This window comes from Solanum tuberosum, unplaced genomic scaffold (assembly GCF_000226075.1).
Source record: "Solanum tuberosum cultivar DM 1-3 516 R44 unplaced genomic scaffold, SolTub_3.0 scf00496, whole genome shotgun sequence".
Classification (NCBI taxonomy): Eukaryota; Viridiplantae; Streptophyta; class Magnoliopsida; order Solanales; family Solanaceae; genus Solanum; species Solanum tuberosum.
In genome coordinates, this window is record NW_006239424.1 from 102483 (window position 1) to 118566 (window position 16084).

At 33.6% G+C, this 16084-nt stretch overlaps 3 protein-coding genes across 3 annotated transcripts in view; all 3 read right to left on the reverse strand.

The window, feature by feature from the left end:
- Nucleotides 1–3361, reverse strand: part of LOC102597829 (vesicle transport protein GOT1B) — a 5291-nt gene extending 1930 nt beyond the window's left edge. The window contains exons 1-4 of the mRNA XM_006364608.2: nt 3136–3361; nt 2573–2647; nt 2363–2454; nt 2203–2277 (exon numbers count right to left, since the gene is read on the reverse strand). Coding sequence (XP_006364670.1) covers nt 2203–2277; nt 2363–2454; nt 2573–2600 — 195 coding nt within the window. The 5' untranslated portion in view covers nt 2601–2647; nt 3136–3361. The remainder of the gene's footprint in view (nt 1–2202; nt 2278–2362; nt 2455–2572; nt 2648–3135) is intronic.
- Nucleotides 3362–3737: 376 nt separating this feature from the next.
- Nucleotides 3738–10881, reverse strand: LOC102597517 (clathrin interactor EPSIN 2). Its single transcript, XM_006364607.2, has 14 exons — nt 10797–10881; nt 10205–10268; nt 10055–10106; nt 9761–9840; nt 9594–9672; nt 9346–9429; nt 9111–9256; nt 7673–8032; nt 7408–7449; nt 7111–7218; nt 6835–7028; nt 5636–5769; nt 4636–5563; nt 3738–4555 (listed from the first exon to the last, which is right to left on the reverse strand). Exons 2-14 carry the CDS (start codon nt 10237–10239, stop codon nt 4137–4139), a joined length of 2661 nt encoding a protein of 886 aa, XP_006364669.1. The 5' UTR covers nt 10240–10268; nt 10797–10881; the 3' UTR covers nt 3738–4136.
- Nucleotides 10882–11791: 910 nt separating this feature from the next.
- LOC102598137 (uncharacterized) lies at nt 11792–12836 on the reverse strand. The gene is made up of 2 exons (XM_006364609.2): nt 12539–12836; nt 11792–12248 (listed from the first exon to the last, which is right to left on the reverse strand). Exons 1-2 carry the CDS (start codon nt 12701–12703, stop codon nt 11919–11921), a joined length of 495 nt encoding a protein of 164 aa, XP_006364671.2. The 5' UTR covers nt 12704–12836; the 3' UTR covers nt 11792–11918.
- Nucleotides 12837–16084: the final 3248 nt, after the last annotated feature.

Consider the following 16084-nt stretch of genomic DNA (forward strand, 5'->3'; position numbering starts at 1 on the left):
CCTCCACCCTAGCTCTCTCCCTCACATTATGAAGACCATTACTGTTTTCATTCTAAAACAGTAAAAATTGAGAACATAAGGCATTTAGATCCAGCAGTGAAATTACATAAGATGGATAAAACAACAAGGCATGAATGCAAAGGTTGAGAGAGAATGCATTGCCTAGAGAATTAATAGCCCTTGAGAGATAGGTTAGAAAGTTTTGTACTAAAGCAGAAGGTTCTAAGCTGTTAACTTCTGAAACATTAACGTAAGTATCATGCAGAATCACATAGAAGAGAAGCTCTCGGCAATTCTCCTCCCTACTTTTTTTTTTTGATGACCAAGAAATTCCCGAGGACGAGTAGTGCACAGTTCGAAACTTGGTGCATAATAGTCCACACTTCTACCCTTCTACACTTAAATACCAGGATATTGTCTATGGTAGGGTTCGAACCCATGACGTGCTTTCCCTCTGTACTTTTCGGACTTAAGCCTAGTTGTCATGACCACGAGAAATGGAAATCAAGCCACCTAAACAAGCTCTATATCATAGACTACAGATGGAAGATAAATTATTCTACATAGCTCAAAAGAAATAAGTCGAACTAACATAGAGCAATAGGAATACTTCAGTGGGGTTTGTAACTGATCCAGTAAAGAAGTTGGAATTAGCTAATACCATCATGCATATGGTGGTCAGTGTGGAAGGAAAGAAATGGGAGATGTTTTGAAGATAGATCTAATTCCATTCACAAAGTAAAATGGAATTGTTTGGTATCTTTACTTTTTGGTGTAAACAACTTTGCATAGAAGATGTAGATCAAATTATAGAATTAATAGGGAGCTTGTAATTTCGCTTAGGGCTGTAAATTTTGAAGGTGGCCAGCATGTCCTTAATGCTGAAGAATACAACTTTACCAATGTTCAAAAAAAAAAAAAAGAAGTTGGAATCAAATTAATAGCTAAACTGCTAGTTGGATATGTAACTATCTGAAGTTGCATTGGTGGGTACCAGAAACATCTGCAGAAGATTCAATTTATAAATTACAGAATTTCAATACATATGGAAGATATGGAGAGGTGATAAGACATGACATGGTTCAACTGCAGTTTACCAAGGATATGACCCTAAATAGGAAGATATGAAGGTCAGGGATTAGGGTAGAAGGTTAGTAGGTAGTCGAGCATTGTCTAGTTCCCTTATCAGTTTTATTATTATTACTCTCATGCTATCTTATTCTTCGATCTTAGTATTACCTGTTGTTTCCTTTGCTTCAATTATCGTATTAGTTGTTGCTGCTACTATTCTCTTCTGCAGATTCTTAGCTATTGTCTTTGCTTTACATACTTGATCCTTTTTTTATATGCTTTACTTGAGACGAGGGTGTATCGGAAACACCTTCTCTATCTTCACAAGGTAGGGGTAAGGCCCCGTACACACCACCCTCCTCATACCCCACTTGTGGGATTATACTGGGTTTGTTGTTATTGTTGTTGTTGCAATACATAAGGGAGATTGTGAGCATTGAACCTTTTTACTCTTTCCTTTACTAAAACAAGAAGTTTATATTGCCTCACAAAAGGGTAATGGAGCCTCTCCAGATATTTTTATGTTAACGATCTTTTCCCAGAGAAGTAGAAGGTTTGCCTTGGTAGCCTTTCATTCAGTATATTTTAAGACATTATGGGTTAGAATTTTGTGTTCTTCTCATCACTTAAAAGGAGCTTTGTGAAATTTTGGAGCATCTAGGAGACACATTATGATGGTCTGCTCCTTTGTGACCTATTCCTGAACTTCTTAATTTTCATTCTTAGTATTTTTTTTAAACAGAAAGCACAACTGATTTAAAAAGCTTTACCTCTGAAGACAAATTAAAAATCTATCTGAAAAGACAACAAAATAACCTCGTGCTAGAGAGCAACTAGTATTCAGAGTCGCGTTTAAGCCACATTGCGACATTGTGTTCGAATTTAACAATCCAAGCTTTAGCAAAGCCTAAGGATTAGGCATTGCAACAAGCATGATTTATGCCAAATCAACCACATGGAAGAGCTAAATCTGCTAGATCTGTTAAACTGCACCACAGAAATATGAGATTGCTCTTATATACAGAAAATTGCTAATATAAGCAGCAGAAAATGCTATTACTACGCATTGAGTGAATTATAACAAGACAATAGGATGTATTCCTCAATTACTTATCCAAAAAATGTCCCTACCTTGTAGTTTACTTTGAAGAGCTGTAATGTAGAACGCAAGCCCAACAGAAGTGCTACACCTGCTAACAGAAGTATCTAGGACAAGGTATGAAGAAGAAATTAGTTGGTAGTTTCATAAACCCAACATTATAAAAAACATACATAACTACAGATTACTTACATTAGCCAGCGCAAGCAAACCCCTGTCGAAGAACAACATTATGGCAAGAAATGTGAAAAAGATGCCAAATCCAATGAGACCTAACCCAACCTCTGCAAGGTTTATAAAATTTTCAAGGTGAGATGCTAAGCTATATTAGTAAATAGAGTGTAGATCTTGAATGCATTTATGGCTCTTTGAAGATAAAGTTTATACAGAAAAATTGCTTACTTTTTTGTTCATCTAATTCATATGCCATCTCGCTGCTACTGTGCCTCTTTCTAAAATCAGAGCTGCTGTATCTTCCTACAAAATGATTAGCATATGAATATATATATAATAGACTTTCAATTTAAGTAATAGTAGTAACGATAACGCGAATGCAACTATTGAATTACAGAATCAACCCAGATTCATCCACCTGTATTGAGACATCAGCCAAATTATAACCAATTAAAGCACCTCATTCTCTTTCTTGTTTGTTTAACCAAATGTGAAACTTCCATTTGACAAACAAAGTAAACATAAAACTGAAATATAGCATGCCATCTTCTTTTTTAAAACTAAAAATCCATTCTTTGATTTATGCATAACTTTTTCTCTGTTTTCTTCCTAATTTCAATTTATTTTGATAACAAAAAATCTAGCGTTTTTCAGCTTTCTAACGATTTTTTTTTTCTTTTTGGGGGAATGGATTTTTGGGTATCAAGACCTTCCAAGTTCCATTTTTTTCAGATTTTGCATACAAAAGGGTACTAAGAAACAATAAATTAAGGTGAAGAAGAGAAAATTACCACTTAGATTCGGCTTCTCTCAATAATTCAGATCGCTTACACTTGCAGTACCGGTTCCGGCCGAATGGTATTCCTACTGCTCTCTCACTTTTGCTTTTCTTATTTTCTTAGCACAACCTATCCTCTTTTTTTTTTTGAATTAAATTAGTTTTAATTTTTTGGAAATAACCTCTCTAATTTGATGTACACCAACGTTATTGTTGTATGTTTCTTGAATGGTCTTTATCCAAAAAAAATAAAAATATTTAAATTATTGTTTTTATAATTCGTTTCATAGAAATATGTCAATTTTATTGTATTCTCATCACTACTCACTAGCCACAATAGTCTTAGATCAATTAGCAAATTATTGGTTGGTGTTTGAAGAAGAAAATGTGATACTGTTTTCTTTTACGGTATAAAAAAAATACCTAGTATCTAAAAAATATTTTTCTTGCGTCTAAACACATCATCCCAAAATCAAATAAACTTTGCAGTGAAAAGTAGGAATTCAAGAACATGGTGAAACTTGATAGTGAAATACACACATTATAGATATTTAATTGAAACTCGGTTGAAAGAAGAACGAAATATCGAAATGAAACAAAAGTAAAATAAATATATCAATGCATAAATGGTTCCTATATTATACCATTTGGTAATTGCAGGAAATTTTAGATAATGCATAAGTTGAACGATCAACTTTTTGTTCAGAAATCAAGTGTAACATAATCAATAATGACTCCAAAAAATCTACATGTATACAAATGGATGAAGCTGCAAAAAAGGACACCTGAGATAGGTGATCCTAAAATAATACACAACAGCTAAAAAATGTGCAACGGCAAAACAACCCTGAAAGATGGAATTAAGATACAATTCTATCCTCTTTATTATCTACAAATGCTAATCCAAAAATATAGACTCTACAACAGATGGTGAGCTCAACACTATTCACTAGAATACATTCTATCGCGTAGTATTTCAATCTTCTTTAGTTTCCCAAATGCACAGGCTTAAGCTTATTGGTATCCACCACCGAATGATTGTTGGCCATAGTTACCTGTGCCCATCATGGGATTGTAGCCTCCTGGCATAATAGATCCACCAGTTGATTGTTGCATTTGTACTCCTTGCCCCATGTTCATGTTCATGCTCATTCCCATAGGCATTGGTCTAGCCATCCCCATGCCCATAGGCTGGCTTACTCCATATACTCCAGGAGCACCAACACCCATGCCCATGCCAACCCCTGCCATTGGATTTGACAAAGGCCTTAGAGCACCTGCACCAGCACGGCCAATACCAGAACCAGAACCCATTGCTTTACCCATTGTAACAGTTGATGTCACAGGGGTTATACTAGGTTTCTCCATCCTCTTCTCCTTGCGGTTAATAGCATCAAAATCAACTCCAATATCAGCTAAAGGATTTGTCTTAGCTACATACCAAAAATTGCAATGTTATGACTAAGAAGGAAAAATAAAAGATATACGAAAAGGCAAAAGCACGATAACCTACATCCAGAAATGTTCAAATTGACCAATCCACGACTCAGTGTATCCGCCCACACGGTAGATTTTGTCTCAAATTTGTCTTTGGCTGGTTGGTTGCCGATGACGAGAGCTGTTGAAACTGGAGTAGAGAGTGGGGACATTGACACATTATTTATTTGATTTTGTGAAGGCATACGGGATGCAGTAGCTGCCTGTGTAAGGAAAGATGGTCCAGCAGGACTTTGACCCATTTGCATTCTAACTGCACTTGTATCTCCCAATCCTGTGTTGTAACCTCCAAAGTTAACATTGCTCTGCAGAGACTGACCAGCAGCTACCTGACTTTCAGGATGTGGAAAGGAACCCGATGCAAATGGGAAGCCATTAAGAGGTGCAAATTGACCACTTTGCGGACCAAAACTTGTCTGTGGTTTTTGGCCATGTTGAACTGAATAACCACAAAAGTACGGTGAATTGCTCATTTGACCAGTAAACCCAATCTGAGAGAAAGGTTGCCCGTGAATAGGAAAGCTAGTCTGTGGTAACTGTAAACCAGGTTGAACTGCAAAACCTGTTGGTGAAGCACCCTGAACATGGGTAGTTGTATAACCTGTTGGTTGTACAGTTAGCCCACTGTAAGATGGAAAACCTGTTTGTGCTGTAAATGGGACACTTGAAATTGTATGGTCACTAGAGGGATGCAGAGAAGGTGAAGGAGCAGAGGGAGGGAGAATATCAGCCAATATATCAATATCATGGTTTGATGTGGACAGCTCCTGATGAGCATAATTGGGTGCTGCATATGTTATACTCGGAATCTCAGCACACAGTTCAGGACTTAGATTTGAATTAGGAGGGAAAGATGGAGGAGAAATGTTCTGCGGCTGATTTTGAACTGTGTCTGAGGTTGGTACGGCTTTGAAAGGACCATCACCAAAAGGGTCCTCAAACATCTGCAAGAAATCTGCATTCAGTAAGTAAATGACAACTCTTTGTTAATAAACAGTAGTCCTGGAAGCATTAACCTCAGACGTGGTTGTAGTTGTTGATGCAAGGACTAATGAATTAGAAGAAAATGGCTCAGATAAGGAGCCAAGTAAATCCACTTCAGTGCCAATGGAAGTAGTTGGAATAGGATTGTTTGATTGAGCCCTTGCCACTGCTCAGCCAATAATAGAAATTATTAGCTCAGAAAAATTAAGTAACACGTGTTCGTGCAATAAGAAGAAATATATAGCAATTTTAAGTATCAAATAATCCAATATGACATGGAAAATGATCTACCAATGAAGATTTACTTATAAATATGACTAATCAACATATGAAGAAATCCGAATTTTGTATAGAAGCTTCAACATATTTAATTAAATCTCTGAATCGCCTCATACTTTGTAATTCCAATGCCAAACAAAGAAGTCTACATGTGATAGTGCACCTTTTTAAAGATTACAAGGGAATAAAGAGGGCTAATGTGGGGTCAGAAAATACCTGTTAATTTTTTAGTAAGAGAGCAGACGATTGTTTGAGTGAGAAGTGATTCATAAAAGAAGTGAACCACAGAAGTTCTCTTTCTGGTAAACTGGCCATCTTAAATTGAAATTTTTTCTTCTTGAGAAACTTATCATTGTTTTTGAAGACAAAAGGGGAAGATTTTCGTGCTTATTAAAACCAAAGGAGTATATCTATATCAGCATATATATTTTGCATAGAATTTTCTGTTAAATTTAGTTGTCCTCCGTAGAATGGTTTCCAACTTTACCTAACATGTGCAAAAGTATATTTCACGCTCAACAGTTTCTACCACTAGTGACGAAACGATAAAACTTCAAAGAATCAGGTCCTTATCATCAACCACAATCATAGAAAAATAACCTTAATTGTGCGACACGCTTGAGTAACACCTTTCATTGACAGAGATAAGTAGATAACCGACACAACTATGGTTTACACTATGAAGGTCCTGGCTAGTGAAGACAACAACAAACTAGTAGGTCTTCATTACCAGAAAACACCTGTCCAAAGTGTTTGACTACACTGCTATACTTGAGCATTAATAGCATGTTTGGCCAAGCTGCAGAAATCAACTTATTTTGAGATGCACTTCTTATTAGAAATGCTTTGAGATTGCAGTCTGTGTTTGACTAAATCATTTAGAAATGCTTTTGTTAGTAAATAGGTTATAAATATATTTGAGCCTGTTGATTGTTAAAGTAGGTCCACTTACCTGAAAAAGAAGCTCGAGGATCAAATTCATCAAAGCTCTCAATATCCTTGTTCTCTGGTGGAGTAGTAGCTGAAAGTGGAGTGGACAATGAAGCAGCAACTGGTGCAACGGCAGGGGTGGCTTCCTTGTTTGGACTTTCAATCGCATGAGGTGAGGAAGCTTTAGGAGCAGATGTTGAAGTTGTTTCCACATTCCTTTTACAACGAAAAATAAAGATCAACATAAAATTTACAGGAAAAGAAAGTTGGGTTAAGAATCTTCTCACACAACTATTACCTCTCACTATGTGTGGGGCTTTGTGATGCACCAATAGATTCCTCATAACTGGGAGGTATATCGAGGTTTTGTTCAGAAAACCTTCTCTCATGTTGCATACCGTTAACACTGAAATTGAACATGTAAATTTCTTCATAAAGGAAAAAGTTCCTTAATTAGTCTAATGTTGTATATGTGTGTGTACATATCATCTAATACTACACATACACATTATTTTATCTATAAGGTTTACTTCATACAAGAGAGAAATCATATAACAGAACTTAAGAAAAAACTAAAAAGAGTCAATAATATCACCTTCCATCTTGAGAGCGATCCTCAGCCCTTGCACCGCTTTCTCTATTAGTCAAAGGTAGTAGTCAACCATAACGATTAAAGTAACACATTCATTAAGAAGATCAGAACATTATTGAATTGATGAAAACTACAAATCATATTTCAGAATAATGACAGGAATAAAATAGGGTGCTCGAAAAGAACCTATTCAGTTTTCTATCAGAATTTGAAACTTACACTACGTCATAACAAACTATGCCTTCAAAGATAATACGAAAAGACAAACCTAGGAGAGCATTGACCATCATCATCATAAGCACGATCCCTGTTGTCATAGCTTGTACTTCTTGAGTCATTACTGTAGTCATCTACACTCTGACTTCTTCCACGATGATCATCATCTCTGTTTTCATCTTGGCTACGGTCATCATAACCTCTACCATAGCGATCCCCATCATGACTGTATGAATTACCATACCTACCATATTTCTCCTCATCTCTATAACCCCATTCTTTTTCTCTCCCATGTCCATTTCTCTCTTCATCTCTGCCTCTATAACGTTCCTCTTCATATCTGTCACCATACCCTCCTGAACTTGAATATGAACCAGGTCGATGCATATCACCCCTTGATGTGTTGTGGAATCTATCAAGATGATGAGAAAAATTTAAGATGTCTTGCCATTGTAAGGACAACCAACAAAAAAGAACACAAATTTGGCAAAACTTGCCTTTTAAGAATGTAATCATACCTTTAACTTAAATCTTATCATTCATTTCAGTTATAAATTGTCCATCAGAATGTTGTCTCACCATTAGTTAAATTTTCTTTCCCGTCTTCAAATTAATAAAACAAGCTCTATAATTAACTGATGTTTGTACTTTCCATCTTCGTGTGTTGCATTTTACTAGTAGTGTTGAATCTATCCATGTTGATCATCATCAGATTATCAAAACTATAAACTAGTACAGAAAGACAAAATATATGCTTTGTTATGAAGAGAGAAACAAACTGATCAATAGATTGTTTTCTTCCGATACAACAAAGAAGTTGGTGCAAGTGAAATAGTCGGGTGGTTCTAGAAGAGGCAAGTTCATATTTTGTGAAAGAAGTATTATTGAAATTGCTCTGAAGCAATTCTAATACAAATAACTTTCACTAACACATCAGAATCACATAGTTCTTGAAAAGTATATATTAAAATTTGATGGAAGTACTACAACACAGTTAACAATCTTTTGGAGTTGAGGTGAGCTTTATCCATAAACCACTGTTAATATTTTCTTTTTAGAAAAATCTTTTAGAGTTCAGACTATGTCTCACTTGAATTTTTTATTGGCAACCAAAAACAAGTTCAAGTATTCACAAAATGTAGATTAATAATTTTCATCCACAAAATGACAGGTTAGAGAAAAGCTTATGTTTTAATCACATTTTATCTGAAAAAAAGAAGATCTCAAAAAACTTATATTCACATCACATTTTACTAAGATTAGATTGCAGAAAATGTAGATATTAGTGGACACAAGAATACAGAACAATGACTAAATATAGAGATATAATGGTAGCAATCAATTTCTTTAATTTTTCTCTTTTTTTGTGTGAGCGTGTGTGGAGAGGAGGGGGGTGGGGGGGGGTGCAGTTAGGAGTAACTGGGGATAATTATATGTCACTAGTGTACAAGGAACAAATATGAATGTGGTGCAAATTGAAGAAGACTTACTTGTCCCTGTTGGTAGCTGCCTTTCGGCGGACTTCTTGTATCCTCTCCTTATCATTGACAAGAACAACAAGACTCTGAGATTTCTTTCTAACATAGCTTCCCTGATCTTTTCCACTAGAGTCGATGTATTGAAAATCAGATAACATCTGTGATAAACACCAAAGAAGATATCTCAGATACTAAAATTGCAGATTATGTCATCATACTCGTATATCAAAACAAAGAAGACACTTACAGATATTTGATATGAATGTTCCCTTATTTCATCTATGACACGCTCCGACCCACTGGCTACTAAGTAATCCAAAACAACTAAAGCCTGAAATTAACCATTGGTGTTTATTAGACAACATATAACAAATCAATAATGTGCTTGGTATAAAGATTTTGTAACATAGAAAATGCCACATTGATCAGGAGATATCACACCAATCTGAAAATTTTCCAGAGACTTAACAAGAGGAGGAGGCAAGTATCACAAACCTTGTAAACATGCCGCCAATTTTTTCCAGTATCATTGACACGCTTCCAAATTAAAGCCATAATCATTTGGTACTCATGACTGAAAATATTGAGTTGAACTCTTAATTAGGAGAAAAAGAAATAAGAATACCACAATTAAATAAAGATGCTGGTATAGACAAGCTTACTAGTTTCTTGAAGCTTGAGCAATATCTGCAAGAAGTGATCCATGAGCACCCCAGGGCTCATTGCTAGTTGCATCAAGCACCTTAAAATACCAAACAATTCAAAAATTATTAAGAGAGTATGAAGAATTGAAGATCAACATTCACGAGTTAATTTTGTACATTTTCAAAGGGTTATCTATGACAAATGTTCTTATGAAGAGATATTAGTACTTTGTGAGAGAGATAAACCTCAACCACAAGGGCATATTAAGGCATCTAGTTTTGTAGTTGCATGCATGTATGAATGTAACTTACTTTTTGCTCCAGCGAAGGGACCTTTAGAACATTTTTGTTCACCCCTCGCTTGCTGCAATAAGAGGCCGGGAAAAATAGTTAAAGAATTAACATGCCAAATTTTGACATAGATAGAGAAATGACAAGAGTTTTGGAAGTAATTAAACTTACAGGTCCCTCACAGTTTGACCCAAGGCCTTTTTCATTTTGGTGTATGCTTAGCAGGCCAATTCACCTGAGACACAAGAAACTCCCTATTTGTCGTCCAACTAAATCCGGGTTTAAAATTGAATATGAAAAATAAATAAAATTTGCAATTATTTTCAGCTAGTTGAAAGTTTATCTTTACAAGTGAAACAGAGGCATAGATTCTACAAAGAAGTCAACTAAATAAATAAAGACATCTTCAATGATATTGTTATCATATTTTGTTCATTAATTTCCCACCCACAATTAATTCTAATATTGCACCCATCTTCATACAGAACATCTACACTCAACAATAAAATAAACAAACCCCATAAAATTTTATGGATACAAATTCCATAATTCAGCAAAAAAACAAATGACCAGTTTCTTATTTCACCATTTTGCTGACCAATACATTTACATTAACAAAATTTTCCATCCGAACAATCAGCAATGTTGTTAATTAAAAATTACATAACAAAATGAAACTGGTAATGCTTAAATCAACAATGAATTAATGACAGATGAATGAAAAGCCAAATAAAGAGATTTAAAAAGAAACAAAAATTAGAACCTGATGGAATTTGATACATACACCCTCCTCCCAATACAAGATCTGATACAACAAAAGAAATAAATAATGAATGAGGAGGGAGGAGGGAGGAGGGGGAAAGAGCTTTTTTCTTTTCTTTTTTTTGTGTGAGAGAAGGAGAGGTGTAACTTGTAACGTTAGCGTTCAAACAAAAGAGAGACTCTTTCCAATTTCCATGGTGTACAACAACTTCTTTTCATGATACATATATAAATTCATTCACGATTTTACATTTTTTACTAATGTTTTAACTTGCATTCCTTTATCAATTGTCCTTAGTTTTGGCTATATATTTTAATATTGGAACCAGAATAATCTTGTCTATAGTTTTATTTGCGCCGTGAGAAGAGACTAACCTAATCTTATTTTGAATTGAGAAAAATGACATTTCATAGTTCAATAAAGTATATAAGAGACGTTTTTTCATTTTTTAAAGTTGAAATCGAACAATAAATTAGAAGCCTCAGCAGACATAAAACCACCTTTGGTTCTCATTGTATAAGTTAGGTTACTTAAATGAAATGCAATAGAACAATATAATAGGTATATATCCTCTGTTACTATTAATGTGATAAAACAAACAATTCATGACGTGCAATTAATTATAGAGTATAAAGTTGTTACTTCTTCTCGTATATTACAGCATCATCTGTTTTGGCTTTTTGAGTAAAACATTACTATGTAATAAATAAAGCGTCGCATAGTTTGGTTCAAAATTCAGTCTAGTACTGATTTTTAAAAAAATATGTGGCACCACTTGATTGGCGCGTCATAAATGCATCCTTTTAAAAATATTGGGGTACGTTTGTGGAGAAAGTGAATAGTAATACTCCATTTTATATCGGTTAGTAGAGTACTAGAACCTTCGCAAAATTAATGTCAAAATTAGGACAAGTTTATGTATTATCCCAACGAGTTTGATATGAATGGACCTCTCTCCCGTTAAATAGAAATTGATGAAGATTAGATGCAGTAAGTGATGTTTGAAAGTTATTTACTATTTCAAGTACACAAAGGAAGAAAGAATAAAAAGAGAAACACTACATGATGGCACTTGGAGGCTTATTAACCACCACATTTTTTTCCCAAGCAACAAAGAGGTAGCTAGTTCAAGAGGCTCAAAGTGTCATAACACTTTGTGGTGGCATTGTTTTTGTTGGAAAGTAGAGAGTGGACATACTTGCAATTAGGACAACATGGTGATGACTGTGACACTATCACTAATAGATGACAATTTGAACATGGCAATGCTATCATATTGTTGCTCCCACTAGTACTGTTGCTTTTGTTCTGTTTCCTTGAGTAGTAGTCATGATCATCATCCATTTGAATTGACCTTGATGATATGTTTAGTTCAAGGTCTAGCTTTTGGTCCTTTGGCCAATCCCATGTCTTCCTCAGTGTTTTCCTATTTAGGTAATACATTCTTCCTGACTGCAAGTTTGTTGCAAAATAAACATCATTAGTTAAACAAAAAAGAAGAGTAAAAGTACTGAATTCATGTTCTTGACCCTATAGTAGCAACAGTGGCAGAGGCAGAATTTTCACCTAGCTAGTTCAACATATACTATAAGAAAGGACTTGACTTTAATTTAATTTGTATATACTATACACTTTAGCTTTGCTATTGACTGATAAAAGATTTATATATCGGTGCATATAACTTAAACTGTTTAATAGAAAAAAGATACTCTATTAGATTTGAAGTGAAAGAAAGGGTATACTTCAAGATCAAGACATTGCTCCCAATCCAAAGGAAGAGGATCTTTAAGTTGAAGATCAACACTAGCTTGAATCATTTCTTCCTTTCTCTTCATTGGAAGATTGATTTGATGAGATTCATAATTGGAAAGATGAGAAGGAGCCAATGAAAGTTCAGGGAATTCCATGACAATATATGTATATTGAATAACCAAAACTTTTGATTACAAGTAGACAATTGTTGTGTTTTATATATGAAGGGAAATTACTTATAGGACAAGGAAAAATTAAAGTAAATTCCTATAGTAGTTGAAATATATTTTTGTTGGCAGAGAGGGTCATGCAAGAAGGTGAGTCTACTTAAATTGGCTTTCATCAAACACATTTAAAGGAGGAGGGGAGGGGTCAGGCCAAACATTTAATGAAACAAGTAGATATATCACTTTAATGCCCCAAAATCCTACTACTACTACTCTCTCATATTGGCATTTAAAATCCCCCCATCTACAGATGAAACATTAAAACCTCAATTTATTGTGCTGTTTCCATTTCAACTATTTCCTTTAATTCACACCCTTTGCCAAAAGAAACATTTATTATTTTCCTAGCCAAGCTTAACTTCACTTGCCCACCGTATTAAAAATAGATGTTCATTTATACTCTCTGTCCAATAATAATTGTTTGCTATTGCACATTTCTTTAAAAAAATTATAAATAGAAGGGTAATTTTACTATATCACCCTTTGATATAATAAATACAATGTCTTGAAAATGTAATAGGAAAATGACTATAATTAATGATAAGGGTAAATTAGGAAGTGTAAAATTATCCATTGATTTCATAAAGTTAACAAGTATTGTTATATATCCGAAAATAGTATAGTGGACAACTATTGTTGGACGGAGGGAGTACTTGTCTAATATGGAAAACAAAGATTTAATTTACCATTTTTTACTCTTATTATTAAGTACTCCCTTCGTCCCAAAATATATAAGTGTGATCACATTAGTAAAAATCATGTTTATTAAGAAATCAATATATACAATATGTAGTTTACTAAGTTATACCTATTTAATAAATGTTTTTTTTTGTGAATTGAAAACTATCAAGAAGATGGATAGTAATGCTATAGTTGGAAAGTATATTTCTAAAGTGACTTATTTTGTGACAATTTATTTTTTTGCTAAAGTTATACGTATTTGGGACGCAGTGAGTACAAATTGTTTCATATTCATTTCCAATGAGTGAGATGACTTGTAGTACTAATTAGGTTAAAAAAATTACGTTCCCTAAGACTTTTCGCCCTTTTGTTCCCTTCACAATCTTATAATTGGATGGAAGGGACGAGTATGTCAAATCAAAGTATTAAATATTGATAAATAAATATGGACGGATAAGTGAGTATAAACTAAATTTTGTGCTCCCTTCGTTTTTATTTATATGTCATCATTTTAGATTTCACATCTCTTAAAAAACTATGTAAGTTTATTATTGCACCTTTATTTAGCGTTATCTTGAAGTCAATATTTCAATGAATGAACATAAATTAATTTATTTTGATTAATTAAATTGACTAATGAATATAAATTAATCATTTTGTATTCCTATGTTGGTCAAATTAATACTTTCAAGGCTAATATCTCTCAAGGTAAAATAGGAAGAATAATACTCTATTATTTATATATTGGTTTTGTGAAATGACAAATATTAAGGAATATCTATTTTTAGTAGGGAGAAACGAAGGGAGTGTCTAATCTGAAAGTCCTTAGTTTAAACTACCACCTTCATCTCACATATAGTGCATTCATTAACACACTACAATTAATGACTTCAATTATTAAAAGGGAAATTTTCTGTATCCCAAACTCATTTATATATTTCATGAGATTAAAATAACAGAAAACCAAAAGATAACTTGAATGAAAAAAGTTAAGTTTTATGTAATGTATAGTGCTGAAAATAAATGGAGGGGGTTAATTGAAGGCCTCCACTAGAAAGGTATGGATTCATTACCCCCTTTTTAAGCATTAAATGGAGAAAACCATACTAGAACCCTAAAAAATTGTATACTTTGCTTAAAATTAAAATATATTGAAATATTGTCATCTTAAAACATTGATTTCATTTATTGAAACATGTGTAATGTAAAGTCATTAATAAAAAAATTATTGTATTTATATATATATATATATATACATCACTTTTTAACAAATAAAATAATACATCAAATGTTACCTCTCATAAAATTATCTAGAATTTATTTCAATAATATAATCTCTTTATCTGCCAACAAAACAACCCCTAAATAGGATAAACCAACTGCAGAATGATTGAGAATGAGAAACAATAAACAACATGGTTAAGATTTAAATTAAAGCACATTATTTGAATAGATTTTTATCCCCTTCATATGGGTGTGCCCCCCACCTATCCACCCACCCACCCCACCACCCCACCTTCTTTTAGTTCATCATGGCTCCACCTTCTTTACCTAATTAATCATCAAATCAATCAGTAGTTCAGTTAGTTGATTATCTGAATTTATATTTATTTGATGAGGGTTCAAGTTTTCATTTATTAGTAAGTCCTTTTCATTTCTCCCTTTTAAAAATTTAATCAACCTTGCACAATATCATTTCGCAAACACCACATCATTATCTAAAAACAATATATATATATATATACACTAAACTTTTACAGATATATATTTTGATTGAATCAGTAAAAAAAATAGCAATATTTTTATATGGAAATGAAAATATGTTTTCTATAATGCATTTTTCTAGTAAATTGATTCGATGAAAATGAGATGGAAATTTATGTTTTATAACATAAATTTTCTATTAATTTGTGATGAAAAAACCATTATTTATAGCGGTGATAATACATTTGAATTAATTGATTAACAGTGTTTGATAATGTATTTTATTAAAGTATTTGTGAGTATTAAAATTGCTTTTACTAATAAGTATTATGTGTTTGGATTTAATTAAGTGTACATTGAAATTGATAATAGCTTAATAAGTAGTATCTATGTTTAATCAGGCGGTCGAAATTAACTTATTTTGAAAAGTATTTCTTATCAAAAGTGTTTAGTAATTTCGTTTATAGTTTGTGTCTGGCCAATATTTTCAAAAATTGATTTTAAGTGAAAAATTACGAAAAAAGGAAGTTATTTACTAATTATAATTTTGCAATGCATACATGATTTTTTGTATACGGGTAATCTTGTCCTAAAAAAGATCAAAAATGTTATTTTTTGGCAGAGCCGTCAAAAAAGGCCGGCCCATCCCCATCCGGCCCAAGCCTCACGGGCCAAGAAATTTGAAGGGCTAGGGCGGGCCGGCCCTTCATTTGGAAGGGCCTGAAAATGTTTAACCCAACCCAATCCTAGAAGGGCCGAGGGCTGAGGCGGGCAAGCCCTTCTTTTTTCATTTTTCATTTTTGTTCTTTTCAAACTTATAGTTCTACAACATCAAGAAAATGAGAAGATTTTCAAATCAAATATGACAAACAATGGTGTTGTTTCAATAGCACTAGGAAAAAGTTTAGTGTAACTAGCATGTAT

Excerpts from the sequence above, each read along its gene's own strand:
- LOC102597517 (XM_006364607.2), bottom strand. The coding sequence starts at position 10,239 with ATGAAAAAGGCCTTGGGTCAAACTGTGAGGGACCT. Across the intron at positions 9,430-9,593 it reads ATTGGCGGCATGTTTACAAG|GCTTTAGTTGTTTTGGATTA; the intron begins GTTTGTGATACT and ends GGTTAATTTCAG. Across the intron at positions 5,770-6,834 it reads TCCTCGAGCTTCTTTTTCAG|TGGCAAGGGCTCAATCAAAC; the intron begins GTAAGTGGACCT and ends TTGGCTGAGCAG.
- LOC102598137 (XM_006364609.2), bottom strand. The coding sequence starts at position 12,703 with ATGGAATTCCCTGAACTTTCATTGGCTCCTTCTCATCTTTCCAATTAT. Across the intron at positions 12,249-12,538 it reads AGCAATGTCTTGATCTTGAA|TCAGGAAGAATGTATTACCT; the intron begins GTATACCCTTTC and ends ACAAACTTGCAG.